The sequence below is a fragment of the Spermophilus citellus genome (genome assembly GCF_964194105.1).
Source record: "Spermophilus citellus genome assembly, chromosome: 2".
Taxonomy (NCBI): Eukaryota; Metazoa; Chordata; class Mammalia; order Rodentia; family Sciuridae; genus Spermophilus; species Spermophilus citellus.
Window position 1 is genome coordinate 67007702 of NC_138183.1, and position 20265 is coordinate 67027966.

A 20265-nucleotide genomic window follows, 5' to 3' on the forward strand; every position below is an offset into this window, starting at 1 on the left:
GTTCTTTATGTATCCTGGAGATTAATGCTCTGAGATGTCGGTGGCAAAGATTTTCTCCCATTCTCTAGGCACTCTCTTCATGTTCTTGATTGTTTCCTTTGCTATGAAGAAGTTTTTTGGTTTGAATCTATCCCATTTATTCATTCTTGATTTTGCTATTTGTGCTGTAGGAGTCTTGTTGAGGAAGTCAGTTCGTATGCCGACATGATGGAGAGTTGGGCCTAAATTTTCTTCTATTAGGTGCAAGGTCTCTGGAGACCAATACTTCTAAAAGTGTGATCTGCAGACCAACGATATCATTACCACCAGGGAACTTGGAAATGCTCCACAGTGATTCTGTAGTTCATGCCAGAACTATAATTAGAGACCCCTTGTGCCATTGAAAAATTGCCCTCAGTAGTCTTCATATATCCCTAGCAGCTAAGAAGATATTGAAAAATACAATATGTGATTGTTTTATGTAAATAGTTGTGTAAATTGTTTTATGTAAGTAGTTAATTCCAAATAAATAACTTTTCTTCTAAGAAATTTTTTCTATATGCCTGTTGCCTCACCCATTTTTATAATTCCTAGACTAAATAATATTTAAGACCCTAAAATTATCTGGAAGGCTCTTTTCTGGTCCAGTATTCTTGGAGGAATACTAAACTTACATATCATATCTGTACATATGGCCCTCTTTTGGAAATTTTGCATAAAGTCCTCAAGGCTTATTCAATTTAAGAAGCACTTTCTAGAACCATGCCTAATCCCAGAGAAAACCAAATTAACTCTCACCACAAAGTCATATGGAATCACACTCTTGGAAAATGTGAATACTTGTTGAAGCTAAGGAAGAATTGCCTGCCTATGACGCCAGGATTAACCAAGGCCATGAAATTCCTTGGAAAGACCTCATTGGTACTGATAACTATAAAACCCTAGAGTGGCTGGTAATAGAAAGCAGAGAAGGGTTCATGTCTGCCCTTAGTAGAACATGTGGACCCCAGATCACATTTTAATGATGGAAGATAAATTAAAAGTGATCACCAGAACTCATGCTAAGCCTTGATTTTTTTTTTCCATTTTTTTCTTAAGTGGCATGTGTTAGGTTAGTACCGAAATAACAAACATACCTTCCAAAGGCCCTGGAGAGTGTTAGACATTAACTCAGACAGTTGTGGTCAGAGAGTTCAATGTGCCAAAACTGAGAAAATTATAATTGTCTCATTTGCTACATGTGTTAAATGTGCCTTCCTTGTACTTAGGGTCACTATGCCATTTTCATATTCTTGAACTAAGACCTGGACATATGTTTGTGCCTTCATGAAATTTTTTAAGATCCAAGAAATATTGCTTCCTAAATATCAGTTTGTGTTTATTATATTTGCTATAATAAAATACCTGAGACTAGGTTCTTTGTAAGAAAAGAGATTTATTTAGCTCATGATTTTGGAGGCTGAAAGTCCAAAGCAGCATGACTGGCAAGGGCCCTATGGTGCATCATCTGGTGGATTATGTCATGATGGGAATAATGTACTAGGAAGAAAGATCATGTGGTGAGACAGAAAGCCAGAGAGATTCTGGGGTTAGGCATGTTGTCTTATAACAACTAACTCAAGGTCCCAGGAGAACTACCTTAATTCTCTCTGAAAGCAACACCTTCAGTGACCTAACGAACTCCCTCCATACCCCATCCTTTAATGGTCCCATTGCCACACTGGGGACCAAGCTTCTAACACATGAACCTTTGAAAGAAACCACATCCAAACCATAGCTGTATGTCTTTTTCTTTCTGATCAGATTACAGTTCATAGTCATCAGCAACATGTTCTGATAATTTTTATTAACCAGGTCCAATTAAAAAAGTCCCAGTTTGTAGCAATTGCCAATTTCTATGGTGTAAATATTTTCATTGTGAACAATTTCAAGCTATTAATATGATGTTACTGCAGGGAAATTTTGGAAAAGATGTACGCAGTTGGCATTCTTCAGTTGATACATGCCAGCTCTAGCATGTCATTGGAATATAGAGTTGAAAGCAGAGGGAAAGCATGGGGGTGGGGGGAAGCAGAGGCAATAAATTCATAACATTGTGGCTAAGAATAAATATCAGTTTTAATATAGGATTACATTTCCTTCTGTATTTATCTTTGTGTTTTTATGTAATCATTAACATTTTGTGCATAGCACTTTGTGTTTTCCTTTTATCTTTGTGAACATCACTTTAATAGGTACAAAATGCATCAAATAGATGTAAGAGTATTTATATGCTCTAATTGTAGACTTTTAAATAGCATTTCCTAATTTGGCATTGCTATATGTCATTAGAGATTCTAGAATCAATTTTTTTCTATTATGGGTCTTGAAAAAGTATTCCCTGAGGCCATCTAGAAAGTTTATATAAACGCCCCCGCCAACAATATTTAAGAATGCCTCTCCCTGTAACTTCACTACCACCATTTCCTTTTTAAAGTTTTTGATAATTTGATAAATAAAAAAAGTTTTAACTTTGAACTGCTTTGCAAGTATGCTGAACATTTCAATGTTCCTTATCGTTCATTTCTCTTTTCAAGCATTTTCTGTTGATGTCAAGACTTTACATAACTTCTCCCTGTGGTCCCTTTCCATTCCCTGTTTCATCTTGTTTCTCTCAGTCCCCAGTCTCATTCTGCATAGGCCTTACTGCCTGGGGATTGTCCAAGCACACAGCGGGGAGGCATGCTCATCCCCCACTGGCTGCAGGACTTGTTCCCTCACTTCTTTCAAAGCTTTTAACCAATGCGATCTTCAAGAGGCTTTCCCTGGTCCCCTGTCTAAACTCACCATCCCTCATCCTTACTTGCCATCTGCTTTCTCTATATTATGCTTCTTCATAGCATTTGCCCTTGTCTGATGTTGTGTATACTGTATTTGTACATCATCTGCTTCTGCATAAAGAACATACGTTCCTTAAAGGCAGTAAGTATTCCTGTCATCTCCCAAAGTATGGGATGCTTAGTGCATATCTGTCAAATGAATAAGTATCTTCCAGCTCTGTATCTAAAGATTCAGTATTGTCTTTTTTAAAAAAATACCTTTATTTTTTAAAATTTATTTTTATGTGGTGCTGAGGATTGAACCCAGCACCTCGCATATGCTAGGTGAGCACTCTACCCCTGAGCCACAACCCCATCCCCTCAGTGTTATCTTTATAAAGTCAATTTGAACTTAAAAAAATTACCAAAGATGATAACATTTGCAATATTGGTAACAAGTACTTTATAGATCATTCTTAAGGTTTTTTCCTGTTTTCCTTTTTTGGTGCCAGGGATTGAACCCAGAGGCCACATTCCTAGTCCTTTTATTTTTTATTTAGAGACAGGGTCTTGCTAAGTTGCTTAGGGCCTCACTAAGTTGTTGAGGATGGTCTCAAACTTGCAGTCCTTCTGTCTTAGCCTCCCAAGTCACTGTAATTACAGATGTGTGCCACCACGCCTCACAAGTATTATTTTTTGGACAAGCAGGTTAATATTTTTGTGTTACTAAATCTTCCATTGTAACTTTCCCATTCAAATTACATTTAAAAAATTTTTACTCATAAAAGTTTTTCCTATACTTCAACATTTTTATGATTTGGTTTTTCATGTGACTCTTTAATATATGAAGAATTATTTGGGCTGGGGTTGTGGCTCAGAGGTACAGTGCTTGCCTTGCATGAGTGAGGCACTGGGTTCAATCCTCAGCACCACACAAAATAAAAAATAAATAAAGATATAAGAAAATAATTAATTTTCTTACATGTGATTAACTTCAAATCCATGTTGTTATAATGTAACTTCTAATTGGGTTTTGTTGCTGTTAATGATATCAGTTTTTCTTTTAATCATGCTCCATAATATTTTAAAGTTTAACTTGAGTACTTTCCTTTCCTGTAAAATCTGCAGAAGTCAAATCTCAATGGATATTTCTTCATTATCTCCAGATATTCCATGACAGTATCTCTCTATTTTAAAAGCACTTTTCAATATGGGGTAAACCTACTTGAGTTTGTTTTTGTTATCACTACAAGTTCTGATAAGATACAGGGCAAATAAATGGAAATACAATAGGAAGTTGGGTTCCCAGAAGTGGAAATATTGAGGACTGAAGTCAGCTCTGCTTGCCTTCCTGGAGCACCTGCCAGGTGTTATTAGTAATGGCAAACCAGCCCTTTTATTGACACTGTGTAAAGCTCGTGCCTTCCCCATAGTGGCTGCTTGATAAATATTTGTGGATTGAATTGCATTGAACCTTAGGGCATGAGACCTTGCCAGGCAAGTATTCCAAGGACCAGCTTTCTTTCTCCATCTCTCTTGTTTTCTCCTTCTCTCAGCTTCGGTCCAGCACTGAGCTCCATCCAGACCTGCTCTCAGATTGCCTCACTGTGCAGCCCCTGCAGCCAGCCACTTCTCCAAGAGACACTGCTGCTGATGGCACTGTGGGATGCTCCCCCGGGCCTGGGCCTGACCTCTATCCAGGTAAGAACAACCAAGGCAGAACTAACCATAACACCCTTCTCTTTGGGCATTTCACTATGGCTAAAGGGAATGCTCATAGGAGGGAAAATTCTTCTAATATTATCTGTATTGGGCTTTATCAATGGGCTGCAAATTGCTCCCCTCCCCATGTAATTCCTGAGCTGGGTTTGGCAGCAGACTGTTTTTTTCTTAACAAAGAAACAAAGCAAAATAATGCATTAGCTCTTTTAGTTCGGGACTTCTGCCAATAGTTCAGTGCACCCAACACTCCCAGGTGTCTTAAATTTACTAGCTTGATTTATACTCAAAGGAAATGTTTTCCCTTAAGCAGGTAACAGGCTGCATGTGGACTTCTTAATGAAACAGTGATTGTCATCTTTGCATTTTAAAAGGAAGCCCCTTTTAAAGATCTAAAAAACTGTTCACATCAGTAAACCAACTTATAAGAATATTCACTAATTTAGGTCTGCCAACAACTGGGGGAGTGGAAGGAGAAGGGGATGATACTCCCAGACTACCTTTCTTCTGCTTAGGTTTGAATAATAGGTGACTCTATATGTGGAAAATTGCATGTATATAGTGAAAAATAAGAAAGGATTCATATGCAACAAAGAAGTTGTTTTTCTTTTACTTTCTCAGCCTGTCTTTTTGTGCATCTCTATAATGGTGATGTACTTGTGCAAACATAATTATTCTCTTTACATATGGAAACTTCTTACTGTGTGCTGTGATTATGAAAACAAAGTCTCACCGACACCACATTCCAGACAATGGGAAATTTCTATTTTCTATGAATTACAAAGCCCACTCCCACCCCCATCTGATTCCATAGCCAGGTTTGGCAGAAGTCTGTTCTTTCCTTTTGAAAAGTACTAATAAACCATAAAGAATGAAGAATTTACTGGTGCATTACAGTAGAAAAGAAGAAAGGCGTGCTTGTATAGCTTTTTAAACTTGACAGTTCTCATATGATCCAAATGCAGGGAAGAGGGGCATTGAGCAACCGCTTCAAGAGCATCAGTCACCAAAACCTCCTTGATGATGCTCCAGGGTCATGGACCATTAACATGTGCTTTCAATACTTACTCTTGGAGACAATAGAGGCTCTGCTTTTTGAGACCCAGGGAGAAGAGATAAGCTTTGAAGGCCTGACCAAATCTTAAAGGTGTGCATATACTCATATCAAATATGCCATTGCACAGTGTAACCAAAACATACATATTAATATTTTATATTAGATACACACATGAAAGAGTATGATTAGCTTTTTAAAAAAATTTTTTTATTGTTGGTTGTTCAAAACATTACATAGTTCTTGACATATTTCACATTTTGATTCAAGTGGGTTATGAACTCCCATTTTCACCCTGTATACAGATTGCAGAATCACATCAGTTACACTTCCATTGATTTACATATTGCCATACTAGTGTCTGTTGTATTCTGCTGCCTTTCCTATCCTCTACTATCCCCCCTCCCCTCCCCTCCCCTCTTCTCTCTCTACCCCCTCTACTGTAATTCATTTCTCCCCCTTGTATTATTTTTCCCTTTCCCCTCACTTCCTCTTGTATGTAATTTTGTATAACCATGAGGGTCTCCTTCCATTTCCATGCAATTTCCCTTCCCTCTCGCTTTCCCTCCCACCTCTCATCCCTGTTTAATGTTAATCTTCTTCTCATGCTCTTCATCCCTACTCTGTTCTTAGTTACTCTCCTTATATCAAAGAAGACATTTGGCATTTGTTTTTTAGGGATTGGCTGGCTTCACTTAGCATAATCTGCTCTAATGCCATCCATTTCCCTCCAAATTCTATGATTTTATCATTTTTTAATGCAGAGAAATACTCCATTGTGTATAGATGCCACATTTTTTTTATCCATTCATCTATTGAAGGGCATCTTGGTTGGTTCCACAGTCTTGCTATTGTGAATTGTGCTGCTATGAACATCGATGTAGCAGTGTCCCTGTAGCATGCTCTTATTAGGTCTTTAGGGAATAGACCGAGAAGGGGAATAGCTGAGTCAAATGGTGGTTCCATTCCCAGCTTTCCAAGAAATCTCCATACTGCTTTCCAAATTGGCTGCACCAATTTGCAGTCCCACCAACAATGAACAAGTGTACCCTTTTCCCCACATCCTCGCCAGCACTTGTTGTTGTTTGACTTCCTAATGGCTGCCAATCTTACTGGAGTGAGATGGTATCTTAGGGTGGTTTTGATTTGCATTTCTCTGACTGCTAGCGATGCTGAGCATTTTTTCATGTGCTTGTTGATTGATTGTATGTCCTCCTCTGAGAAGTGTCTGTTCAGGTCCTTGGCCCATTTGTTGATTGGGTTATTTGTTATCTTATTGTCTAATTTTTTGAGTTCTTTGTATACTCTGGATATTAGGGCTCTATCTGAAGTGTGTGGAGTAAAGATTTGTTCCCAGGATGTAGGCTCCCTGTTTACCTCTCTTATTGTTTCTTTTGCTGAGAAAAAACTTTTTAGTTTGAGTAAGTCCCATTTGTTGATTCTAGTTGTTAACTCTTGCGCTATGGGTGTCCTATTGAAGAATTTGGAGCCCGACCCCACAGTATATAGATCATAGCCAACTTTTTCTTCTATCAGACGCAACGTCTCTGATTTGATATATAGCTCCTTGATCCATTTTGAGTTAACTTTTGTGCATGGCGAGAGAAAGGGATTCAGTTTCATTTTGATGCAAATGGATTTCCAGTTTTCCCAGCACCATTTGTTGAAGATGCTATTCTTCCTCCATTGCATGCTTTTAGCCCCTTTATCAAATATAAGATAGTTGTAGTTTTGTGGATTGGTTACTGTGTCCTCTATTCTGTACCATTGGCCCACCTGCCTGTTTTGGTACCAGTACCATGCTGTTTTTGTTACTATTGCTCTGTAGTATAGTTTGAAGTCTGGTATCGCTGTACCGCCTGATTCACACTTCCTGCTTAGCATTGTTTTTGCTATTCTGGGTCTTTTATTATTCCATATGAATTTCATGATTGTTTTATCTATTTCTACAAGAAATGCTGTTGGGATTTTGATTGGCATTGCATTGAACTTATAGAGAACTTTTGGTAATATCGCCATTTTGATGATGTTAGTTCTGCCTATCCATGAACAGGGTATATTTTTCCATCTTCTAAGGTCTTCTTCTATATCTCTCTTTAGGGTTCTGTAGTTTTCATTGTATAAGTCTTTCACCTCTTTTGTTAGGTTGATTCCCAAGTATTTCATTTTTTGGGGGGATATTGTGAATGGAGTAGTTGTCCTCATTTCCGTTTCAGAGGATTTGCCGCTGATATACAGGAATGCATTTGATTTATGCGTGTTGATTTTATATCCTGCCACTTTGCTGAATTCATTTATTAGCTCTAATAGTTTCTTTGTAGACCCTTTTGGGTCTGCTAGGTATAGAATCATGTCATCTGCAAATAGTGATAATTTAAGTTCTTCTTTTCCTATTTTTATGCCTTTAATTTCTTTCGTCTGTCTAATTGCTCTGGCCAGTGTTTCGAGGACTATGTTGAACAGAAGTGGTGAGAGAGGGCATCCCTGTCTTATACCAGATCTTAGAGGGAATGCCTTCAATTTTTCTCCATTCAGAATGATGCTGGCCTGTGGCTTATGATAGATTGCTTTTATAATGTTGAGGTTTGATCCCGTTATCCCTAATTTTTCTAGAGTTTTGAACATAAAGGCATGCTGTACTTTGTCGAATGCTTTCTCTGCATCTATCGAGATGATCATATGGTTCTCAATTTTAAGTCTATTGATGTGGTGAATAACATTTATTGATTTCCGTATATTGAACCAGCCTTGCATCCCAGGGATGAATCCTACTTGATCATGATGCACAATTTTTTTGATATGTTTTTGAATCCAATTCGCCAGAATTTTATTGAGGATTTTTGCATCTAGGTTCATTAGAGATATTGGTCTGTAGTTTTCTTTCTTTGAAGTGTCTTTGTCTGGTTTAGGAATCAGGGTGATGTTGGCCTCGTAGAATGAATTTGGAAGTTCTCCCTCTTTTTCTATTTCCTGAAATAGCTTGAAAAGCATTGGTATTAGTTCCTCTTTAAAGGTTTTGTAAAACTCTGCTGTATACCCATCCGGTCCTGGGCTTTTCTTAGTTGGTAGTCTTTTGATGGTTTCTTCTATTTCCTCTATTGTTATTGGGCTGTTTAGGTTGTCTATATCCTCCTGACTCAATCTGGGCAGATCATATGACTTAAGAAATTTATCTATGCCTTCACTATCTTCTATTTTATTGGAGTATAGGATTCAAAATAATTTCTGATTATCTTCTGTATTTCTGAAGTGTCTGTTGTGATATTGCCTTTTTCATCCCGTATGCTAGTAATTTGGGTTCTCTCTCTTCTTCTCTTCGTTAGCATGGCTAAGGGTCTGTCGATTTTGTTAATTTTTTTAAAGAACCAACTTTTAGTTTTGTCAATTTTTTCAATTGTTTCTTTTGTTTCGATTTCATTAATTTCAGCTCTGATTTTAATTATTTCTTGCCTTCTACTTCTTTTGCTGTTGTTTTGCTCTTCTTTTTCTAGGATTTTGAGATGAAGTATGAGATCATTTATTTGTTGGTTTTTTCTTTTTTTAAGGAATGAACTCCAAGCAATGAATTTTCCTCTTAGAACTGCTTTCAATGTGTCCCATAGATTCCGATATGTTGTGTCTGTGTTTTCATTTAACTCTAAGAAGTTTTTAATTTCCTTCTTGATGTCTTCTAAAACCCATTGATCATTCAGTAACCTATTGTTCATTCTCCAAGTGATGCATGATTTTCCCTTCCTTCTTTTATCGTTGATTTCCAGTTTCATTCCATTATGATCAGATAGGATGCATGGTATTATCTCTACTCCTTTATATTGTCTAAGAGTTGCCCTGTGACATAATATATGATCTATTTTTGAGAAGTATCCATGTGCTGCTGAGAAAAAAGTGTAACTACTTGATGTTGGGTGGTATATTCTATATATGTCAATTAAGTCTAGGTTGTTAATTGTGTTATTGAGTTCTATAGTTTCCTTATTTAACTTTTGTTTGGAAGATCTGTCCAGTGGTGAGAGAGGTGTGTTGAAGTCTCCCATGATTATTGTATGGTGGTCTATTATACTCTTGAACTTGAGAAGAGTTTGCTTGATGAACATAGCTGCTCCATTGTTTGGGGCATATATATTTATGATTGTTATGTCTTGTTGGTGTATGGTTCCCTTGAGCAGTATGTAGTGTCCCTCTTTATCCCTTTTGATTAACTTTGGCTTGAAATCTATTTTATTTGATATGAGTATGGACACTCCTGCTTGTTTCCAAAGTCCATATGAGTGATATGATTTTTCCCAACCTTTCACCTTCAGTCTGTGTATATCTTTTCCTATCAAATGCATCTCCTGTAGGCAATATATTGTTGGGTCTTGTTTTGTGATCCATTCTACTAGCCTGTGTCTCTTAATTGGTGAGTTTAAGCCATTAACATTTAGGGTTATTATTGAGATATGGTTTGTTCTTCCAGACATTTTTCTTTATTTATGTTACTAAACATGGTTTGTTTTCCTCTTTGATTATTTTCCCCCATTTACTGTCCTACCTCCCACTGTTGGTTTTCATTGTTGTTTTCCATTTCCTCTTCCTGAAATGTTTTGCCAAGGATGTTTTGAAGAGATGGTTTTCTAGCTGCAAATTCTTTTAACTTTTGTTTATCATGGAAGGTTTTAATTTCATCTTCCATCCTGAAGCTTAATTTCGCTGGATACATGATTCTTGGTTGGAACCCATTTTCTTTCAGTGTTTGAAATATGTTATTCCAGGATCTTCTAGCTTTCAGAGTCTGTGTTGAAAGATCAGCTGTTATCCTGATTGGTTTACCCCTAAATGTAATCTGCTTCCTTTCTCTTGTAGCTTTTAAAATTCTCTCTTATTCTGTATGCTGGGCATCTTCATTATAATGTGTCTAGGTGTGGATCTCTTATGATTTTGCACATTCGGCGTCCTGTAGGCTTCTAGGATTTGGGATTCTGTGTCATTCTTCAAGTCTGGGAAGTTTTCTCTTATTATTTCATTGAATAGATTGCTCATTCCTTTGGTTTGGACCTCTATACCTTCCTGTATCCCAATGACTCTTAAGTTTGGTCTCTTTATGTTGTCCCATATTTCTTGAATGTTCTGCTCATGGTTCCTTAACAGTCTTGCTGAGCTGTCTATGTTCTTTTCAAGTTGAAATACTTTGTTTTCATTGTCTGATGTTCTATCTTCTAAGTGTTCTACTCTGCTGATAGTATTCTCAATTGAGTTTCTAAGTTGGTTTATTGATTCCTGCATTTCTATTAGCTTTTATTTGTATTTGCCAAATAGTTGATATTTGAACATTTACTTCAGCCCATTAAATTAATAATCAGGTTAAAAACAACCTATAAAGCATTCCTCTACTTCTTCAATCCAAAAATCTACCTTTCTAAAGATCTGCAACCCAACATTTCAGGTCAAAGCTAATCAGAAGTGATTGAAAAAATGGACCAACATCCAATATAAATAGCTACCAGAGATGGGCCATTCTTCTTGCATTTAAGCCTCTTGGAAATGGTTTTGGAAGCCATGATATACACATCTGGAAAAACATTAGTGCCTTTGTTGTGTGGAGCATATGGCGTGTGGTTCATTTTCAGAACCATCATATTTGACTCAGTGTATGTTTTTGTATTTCTGGTAGTGTCTTTAAAGTTTTGGAATTACTTGGTCCTCAAAAAGAACTTGAGCTCTTGGGTTCAAGACTCTAGCTGTGGCAGATAATTTGCTATGATGGGTGAAGAGGTTGCCACAGTTATCAGTGGAGCATCTTCAGGTTGACTGGTATTTTCTGTGACTTTGAGAATACTTGAAACAGGCAGGTGGCTATCTTACTCTGCTTCTTTATTTCTAATTCCATCAGGTCCTATTTTACTTTCTTGGCTTCAGACTTTTTTTTAATTGATTATGTATGCTTTTTTGTTTTGACGAATAGGCATCAAACCCAGAGGCAAAAACAGGTGAAAACAAAATGTACAAAACAAAAATTGTAAGCTTTGAAAGTTCTAGAAATGCACTGGTGAGGAATGCATATGCACACCAGCTGCAAACCTACATGAAAGATCTATGGGAAAAGCCAAATCAAGAAAAATGACAAAGGTGCAACAGGAAACTGTTCATCTATTAGTTAAATGTAAAATGTAAAGTGTTAAGGCAATTTGACAAAGATTAAGACTTGGCTAAATGGCAAGAGTACTTGGAGTTATTCCCTTTACATTCTATTATACAAAATTAAGACAATATTTGTTTAATGATTGTCTTTAATTAACCTTTAATTGCTAGTAATTTGATTCATCACAAAAATATTTCAGTGGAAACCTATTTAGTATGGATGAGCATAGTTAAATATGGCATTGAACGCCAGGATCTGTCTTAAGCCACTATGATTGAAGATTCATAGTCTGAAGATGTCCTGTTTTGACATGGATGTTTTTAATGGCTAGTAGACCTTGCTTTACAAGGTTCCAGGAAAGGGAAAGTTTGCACAGCATTAGGATGAGCAGGACAAATAGCAGTTCAGACACATAGAAATCACACACATCTCCTGAAGTGTTGGCTTCTCTTATTGAAACAAACTTTTCAGGGTGATAACACAAAGTTTGATTGGAATGGATTGCCTGAAAAGACTTTCATTTCTGTAGAAGAGAATAGTGTCCCAGGTTAAAGGAACCAGATATAACTTGAGGCCATGCCAAGGATGATTTTAAATTGAGGTGTTTACTTTTCCACTATTCTGAAAAATCCCAGGGCTCCCTAGGCCTGCTCCTGAGCTAACCTGAGAGCAGTGTTATGATCTAACAGGAAGGCCGGGGCACTGATGAACAAGCCTCATGGCTGGCTCACTTATATTTTCTGCCCTTTTGTTCAGAAGTTCTGGACCCCAGATAGATAATGCCCTAGGCCAGCCTCTGTAAATTCTGGTGATTTATCTGATGATCTGGGATAGACTCTTTCATAGCCAGTAGATTGTGATATAAATGCTGTTTTGAAGGCCTGGTGGTGTGCACATCTTATGGTGAGCTCCTGTGATTTGCCAATGAAGCAGGTAAATATAACTTTGGTAAGTGTACAACATCAGGCAGAGTTTGGACCAGTGCTGAGTCTTACTAATAAGTCCACTCACCAACAAAGAATACTGTATGGAAGATCATCTGCCCCATGAGTGATCATAAAATTATGCCTTCCTACAAACCAATGCTGCCCTATGGATTCAGTAAGACATGACCTTGGTATATGACATGAGCCCTGAGGACTTCATAGAGACACTGTGGTTGAGATGCTTCAGTCCCACAGAAACTGCCTAGCGAGTAAGGAGCTAATCAGCTGAAACGAGAAATCTACGAGAATGAAGGAATTTCATTGGTACCCCTTTTTGGGGTTCTAAATAATGCTTATTTTTCGATTTTACAAGTCCTGTTGAATTCCCCAAAATTTGAATGTAACTTTATGTTTCTCAGGAAAATAAATAGGGGTTTTGCTCAGATCTCATGTGGAAATATGGAAGGAAAATAAAGACTTCTTTTTAGAGCAGGAATTTTTGAAGTCATTCCCTTCCTTCCTCCCTTGTTACTGTGAATAAGGGCTCTTCTCTTACAATAGCATCAGTTTTTGTAATAAATAGCACTGTGTTAAATTTACATAGGATTAAACATATTTTATGAAACAGTGTTTCACTTTAATATAATTTTGTTGCATGTGTTTAATACATTTTCGACATTCTTCAATTACTGTCTTTGGATAGCTTGCAAAGTTGTGTTAGAAATAATTTTCCATAAAACTGCCTCATATAGTCTGTTCTCTAAAAGTGGTTGTTAATTTGGGGACTTTATTAGAGGTTTCTAAATCGACATCCACATTTCCCAGTAGGTTAACCTTTATAGGAGAGTTGTGAAGATAAAACAACATTATCTGCATAAAAGTCTTTAAAAGGACAGAGCACTATAAAAATGCATAGTTATTAAAAATGCATAGTTATTAAATATTTATCTTTAAAAATGTTGCTATGCTTAGAATTCACAAAGGTGAAAAAGCAACAGAACCACTTTGGAACTGGCAGTGGACAGAAGGAAGTGGAGACTCACAATACAAAGGGATAGTGTCTCTTCAGATGATGCCTTGAGCAGCTGTCACAGTCTTTCATTGTTTTGGAGCATCTCTTGCATCTGTAGTTTACCCACTGAGTTGGGTTGGAGAAACAGTGAGGGATGGAGCAAGCCTCATATTTCCTGTCACAGGCACTGAGAACTTTAACCTATAGATTTAGCCTTCCATAGTCCTCAGCCAATCCTTCAACAGGCACCAAATCACTTAGAAGCCTTGGGAGAATGCAGTTTTCTGGACCTCACTCCCAGAGTTTCTGATTGTACAAATCTGCATCTCAAGTATTTGCATTTTTGCCAGATGTTTCTAACAAGTTCCCAGGTGACACTGTGTGCTGCTAGTCTAGAGGCCACACTTTGAAACTATTGCTCTGGATTATAAAATATGGAAATGTGACTTCTAGCAAAAACACAATCTGAATTTTGGTTGGGGGTAGTTAGAATAAGAATTACTCCGTAGTATATTTTTCTGTTGCTCACTACAGAAGCCTATAGATGCATATTATGCTTTACATCTTGTGCCAATGTTCAAAATGGTGTTGCTCATACATTAAGAGTGAGATCCTAAAACCACTCAACTAAAGAAAATTAGTTAGTAGATTTGGTTAGTAGATTTGGGGTATTCAAAAAGAGTGTTCCTCCCACTTTGTTTGTCTTTGCTCTTTGGAGATGATGTGCTCTGGCAGAAAAATATGGAACTAAATCTAAAGTCCAATGCTGGCTCTCCACTCCCTGGGTGTTTAGTTTGGGTATGTTACTTTTCTATAAAATGGTGGTAAGAATTCTGATCTCACAGAGCTGTTGTGAGAATTAAATAAGATAGCATAAAATGATTCAGTACACTCCATAGCAACAGTCAGATACTCAACTGATATTCCTTTCTTTTTTTTCTTCCTCTTTGTTTAAAGAGAATTAGTTGTGAACCAAGTTGCTGTGTATGACAAGAAATAGAAACCTTTCTACTCATTTCTTTCATCCTGAAGGGTTCAGAGATCAATATCCTGATATAAAGACTTCCTTCCAAGAAGAAGTCAAGATGAGGACTTGGACCTTGCACATTCTAAGACCTGTTTTCAGGTCCATAAATCAGACATGTTTCTGTTGCCATTGGAAGTAGAAATAATACTTAGACTGGTTATAGAGAGAGTGCCAGTGTGCTTATTTGAAAAATGAACTTAATGAAACTGTGAATTTGTGAAAGTGAGGCAGATAGAAGAAGGAAGAAATTTGATAGACAGCCCCAACCAGAACGATCCTATGTAGTCACTGTTTTGGCATTGCTGGGGTATAGCCTGATGTCATTTTGTAAATAGACTCTTCCAGACTATGTCATTTATCTCAAAATATACTCCAAGGAGTTCAGAAAACTATTCTTGACTATTTGCTTTCCTCAAATTTAATTCTCATATTTCAAAAACAGTTCTTTCTCATGATGGATCTTAGTAGTTAACATATAACGGGTAATTTATTAACAGTAGGGATCAGCAAACTACAGCCCATAGACCATATCTGACCTGCCTTCTATTTTTGCATGGCCTAACAACTAAAGATGGTTTTAAGATTTTTAAATATAAAAACAAACAAACCTATTAGCCTGATACGAGAACAGTTGCTTAAAGAATTGTGGACACTGCCTCTTGCCTGCAAAGCCTAAAATACTTACTATCTGACTCTTTCCAGAAAAGGTTTGTTAACCCCCCCACCCCCTTCAAACTTACATCTAGCACATTTATCAAAGACTAAGTTAAAACAAGGAAGCCAGAAAGTGAAGTAACTCAAATAAATTAATTAAAAAAGAGACTACATTGTGAGACAAATTAGGATCCTGTAATACTGGTTTTGTTGATCTCTGTAATATTTTAGATTTAGCAGACCCTTAGTTGTCTTCTGGCTGATGGGTTTTTAAAGAATTTTGTAAGGTCTGGCAATTAAAACAGATGACAGCAGAACTGTTAACCTTGAAGGGATCCAGACCACTTGTACTGCCTACCACTCCTACTCCTCCCTGGAGTGTTCTATGGAACCTCCAAATGAGAGGTTCTCAAACAACCAAAGCTTTCAAATTGCAAAAGACACAAGCAACTCAGGCTGCTGTGGGTGGGGCGGGGGGGGGGGGGTGAGTTTTGTCCTGGATGAGGCTGCCAGAGGAAGGGGCTGCCAGAGAACAGGGGTCTCAGTTCTAATTATGATGAGCCAAGGCTCCTCAACAGAAAGGTATTTCAAGAACTATATTTTTAAAAATTGAAGCCTCTTGTAGAAATGTAAATTAACAACTAGGAGTAAAAAAAGGTTGAAATGTCAAACTTGAAGGACCCACCTGGCCATATTCTCATATTCTCAAGGGAAGAGGTTTGCTTCTTCAAAATCCACTCTCTACCTGCAGTGAAGATGTTTGCAACTGATATAAAGTGAAGGCTGAACTCACTATTACATAGATGGAGCAGAACTTTAAATAAAAATTCCTTGAAAAAGACTACATATGGGCATAAATCCATGATAACATCTGAGTTATAAGTGTCCTGAGAGTAAAATAGTTTGCTAGAAAGTAACACTAAGCACCTGAAGGCAAAGTGGAAGAGTATAGGCAAGTTAAAAAGAAGAATGGGCCTTGTCTAGAGTCACAAAACCAACTACCCGTGCAATTTTGCCTCAAGCTAGTAAAAATGGCAAACTTTTGGTCTTCACCATACCCCAGTCCTCTAAAAGGGCTGTTGTTACATCATTTGACAGACCTGGAAAAGAAGGAGATTCCCTGTGTGAGTTTGGAATTGGTAGGTCAACCCTGGATTTGGCTGGAAGAATATTGTATTAAATACTGGGTTAGCTGTCTATATGCTAAATATCTTTCTAAAAAACCTTGCTCTGAAGTGGTTTCAGAAGTCATGTGAAAGTCCATCTTTTATGGTCAACATGGCACAGGTAGGAGATACCTAAGGAATGAATAATAAGTAGTTAGGGAACCAAATGTGTTTTACTGAAATTTTGGAGTTTTTTGTTGTTGTTGTTGTTCATTTGTTTGTTTATTTGTTTGTTTTTTAATGGCCAAGTTAGATTTGACTTCCAAACAAACAAATGAGGAGCATTTTTAAAGACCTCCAGGAGTAGTTACCCATGCTACTCCATCTTCTTTCATTTTGTTTTCTCACTCTGCCCCAAATGGGGTTAACATAACACATAAGCCAGGAACAAATGATGATTTCCTATAGGGCAGTCTGAGTGGTTTGCTTGTTCAAGTTATTTTACTGACTTTCGGTGTAACAAACTAAATGAGGGTGAATGTGTAGGAACTTTGAGAGGTAGAAGGAAAAAAGGTAAAGTATGAGATTTGAGGTTGGATATGTCATGCATTGTCTGGAAAGATCCAAGAGGACTGCATGAAGTGTTGGTCCCACAGAAATTGAGAGAGCTGCCAGAATGATGCCCCTCTACTTGGAACAAAATGTCTTTGTTCTAAAATACTGATGTTTCAGGAGCTTTTCTGAACCTGAAGTTAATTACACCTGGTATTTCAGGATGTTTGATGGTAACCTTTGGCATTTATATGGATGACATCAACCATTATCTTCTAGTTGTATCATCGTGTATTCCAGAATGGCATTTAAGCGTGCATCCTCTTCCAAACACTAATAACTTCTTCCCTGGCTATAAATCCAGCTGCATGATGTGGAAATGTAATTGGGAAGCCTACACAGAAGTTTGGAGCTCATGGGGGAATATCTATTTGTAAGAGAGCCTGAATATTCATGTAACTGTCCAGACATCAATAAATTCTCATTTTACCTTATTTATTTCTGTTCCCCAGTGAACAGCAGCACTCATAAGCTCAAAGTTAATAAGCATGTTCTTCAGAGCTGTGCCCTCACTTACCTTAATGCAATATCTCGCTAACACATTTGTTTATCCGTTGCCAGGTAGCTCTCCCATCAGGTGACATGAGAGTGTTTTCTTTGTCTTAGTGCATGGGAGACAGTTGCCATTGTTTGCCATCAATTAGCTTAGGGTAGCATGTCAAGGATGTACTGGTGGTGTCATTTTAGTCTGACAGCCACGGATCTGGTTGAGAAGGGATTGTTTCATTATCCTCTTATCAGGGCTGCTGGATAATGACACTCCACACTGCAAAGAGGGGAGGGGGAAAAAAAGACAGGCAGAAAGAATAGATTTTTAGCAATTGGCAATATTAAAATTATTCATGCCGCAAGGAGAAGAGAAAGATTAGAGGGATGAATGTGGAAGCCCTTAAGAAGGTACTTCTTCCTGATACAGGTGGAGGATGGAGTGACACCCTTTCTGATGGAGAGGCAGGCAAAGAGGAAATGCCCAGACCTCAGCAGGAAAGAAAAAGGAAATCTCCTCCTCATCAGCCACAAGGCAAGGATTAGTGGAGGAATCTCTCCCATTCTCCAATTAACTTCAGTGTCAAATGCAGGCTTCTAAATGACCCTGACCAGGCATTCTCCTTACTAGAAAACTCTTTCCAGTTTGGGCATTTACGTTGGGGAGCATTTTCCATTGAACGAAAGTGCAGTTATATTGCTCCAAAATGAAATTCACAAAACACACAGAAAGTACCGGAATCCAAAATTTCACTCTGGGGGGGGGCTATTACCAGTTACCCCCAATATTGGCCATTTTCTTAAGAATGCCTAATGAAAAGTCTTTCTTTGAATTCTGAAAATTAACGGAGACTGGATCTTTGTACACTTGGAGAAACAAACAAAAAGAAATGCTGAAAATGTAAAAATACTTCAAGATAAACTAAGCTTCAAGAGGGACAATTGTGTTGACATTTTAGTAACAGCCCATTTTCGCTCCTTAACGAAGTGCAGTCATGCATGAAAATGACTTGTTATCTTTTAAACTGAAACGCATTATGGGTTGTAATTCAAAGGTGTGCATTACTCCTTCAGAATAAAGTACAACATTTTAACCCTATGAGGATTCTTTTTGCAGGACCCAAACACTTTTTAGCAACATATAAAAAAAATTGAACAATAAAAAACTGATTGAAGAAAAGGTGTGAAATGCTTCTGCATTTTAAAAGGACTCTAGTCTGTAGTTTATATGCATTCTTCCATCTGTAATTTAGACAGGAAATCATACTTCATTGGAGATTTACCATTTGAAAGCAACATATGCCTTTGTCTTTCTCTAATCTGATTAAAATGGTAATAATTGTAATAACATAGACAGATAATAGCAACAGTGATTTATGAGCATTTAGCTATAGTTCAGGCACTGTGCTTGTGGGATTTTTTTGTGCATTATATAATTCTCGCAATTCTATGTATTAGGTTATGCTTATTTAAGAGGAAGAGATTGGGACTGGTTAAATGACTTGCCCAGAACTCTTTTTGTGAGTAATCACTAAGGCCAAGCAGCCAACACAGTTCTATCTGACTCACGTTGTGCTTGCTTTGTTCCATTTGTTATCACCCTGACACTGTCTCTCTCAAGCACCCAATTTCTGATGAAGCCAAAGGAACCAAAATTTCCATTGAGGCTTGACTGTTTCCCGAACTCTTTCCAGGTCCAAATTTCTCCTCTGGGGAGAAAGAGAAACGAGATTGAGTTCACTGTTCACATGGGTCCTCTAATTCTTTTTAATGTCTCTGTGAAAGCTGATTTACCATGGTTTCATTGATTAGTTTACCCCTCTGTGCCTTGACCCTGGAAATACTGCCCAAGAAATGAATGGTCAGCCCATACCTCCTCTCATGTACCAGTCACCAAACGATTAATGTCATTTCTCATGATCCTAACATTACTCTGACACTCATTATAGTGTATTCACCATCTGTGGGTAAGACTGGTTCCTTTTTCCTGTGAGAATAAGTCAGAGCAATACCATGGCTCTTCAGGAACCCTAAGCGATTCCAAATGCAGATTTGTAAAGCAGCTCAGTAGCTTCAGATCAGCCATGAATCTTTTCTTGGTGCAGTATTGACAGTAGCCTTTCAGCCCAGGACATGGTGTTTACTGTGGTAAAGGGTGCATACAGCTGATTGCTCATGAATAACCCCTCCAGGCCTTCCTTCTGTTCCCACCAGAGGATCAATATGCCTCTGACAAGCATCTGAAATCTTTATTTGGGGAAAAAGCACATTTCCTACCAGCTGTTTGTTTTCTAAACCAAATAATTCAGTTAATTTCTAGCCTGAATTAAACTTCAGAGCCAGAAATCTTCTCTTGTCAGTGCTGAGGTGCTTTTAGAATGGGCAGAAACAGAAATGGGAATATAATTTTTTCACTCTTACTGACAGTATGATGGTTAAGGCTGTTCATGTGCCTCTTAACTGCCAGCAGCCTTTGCAAAACAGAGTGCTCAGAGGTCCTGGTACATGACACTCTCTTTATCTTGAACCCATCTTGCCATTGAGAAGCAATAAGGGTGGTGTTCAGGGGTATGTGATCTGATATATATCATCCTGATTCAGATTCCAGCTTTAATATTTACCCATCAAGAGGCCTAGGCCAGGTAACCCACTCAGAAATCAGATTAGGCCTCAAGTTTATCACCGGTAAACTGGGAACATGTTTATAAAATACTTGAGATAAGTACTCATTAAATCTTAACTACAGATTTCTTGGTGTGGGGCAGCAAGCAGAT

The 20265-nt window shown here is 37.7% G+C and overlaps 1 protein-coding gene across 13 annotated transcripts in view; it reads left to right on the plus strand.

Moving 5' to 3' along the window:
• GLIS3 (GLIS family zinc finger 3) overlaps window positions 1-20265 on the plus strand; it is a 441268-nt gene that overhangs the window by 371105 nt on the left and 49898 nt on the right. For all 13 annotated transcript variants that reach the window (XM_081281071.1, XM_081281074.1, XM_081281076.1 and 10 more), the window contains one exon: window positions 4334-4478. In XM_081281071.1, the coding sequence (XP_081137197.1) occupies window positions 4334-4478 (145 nt within the window). The remainder of the gene's footprint in view (window positions 1-4333; window positions 4479-20265) is intronic.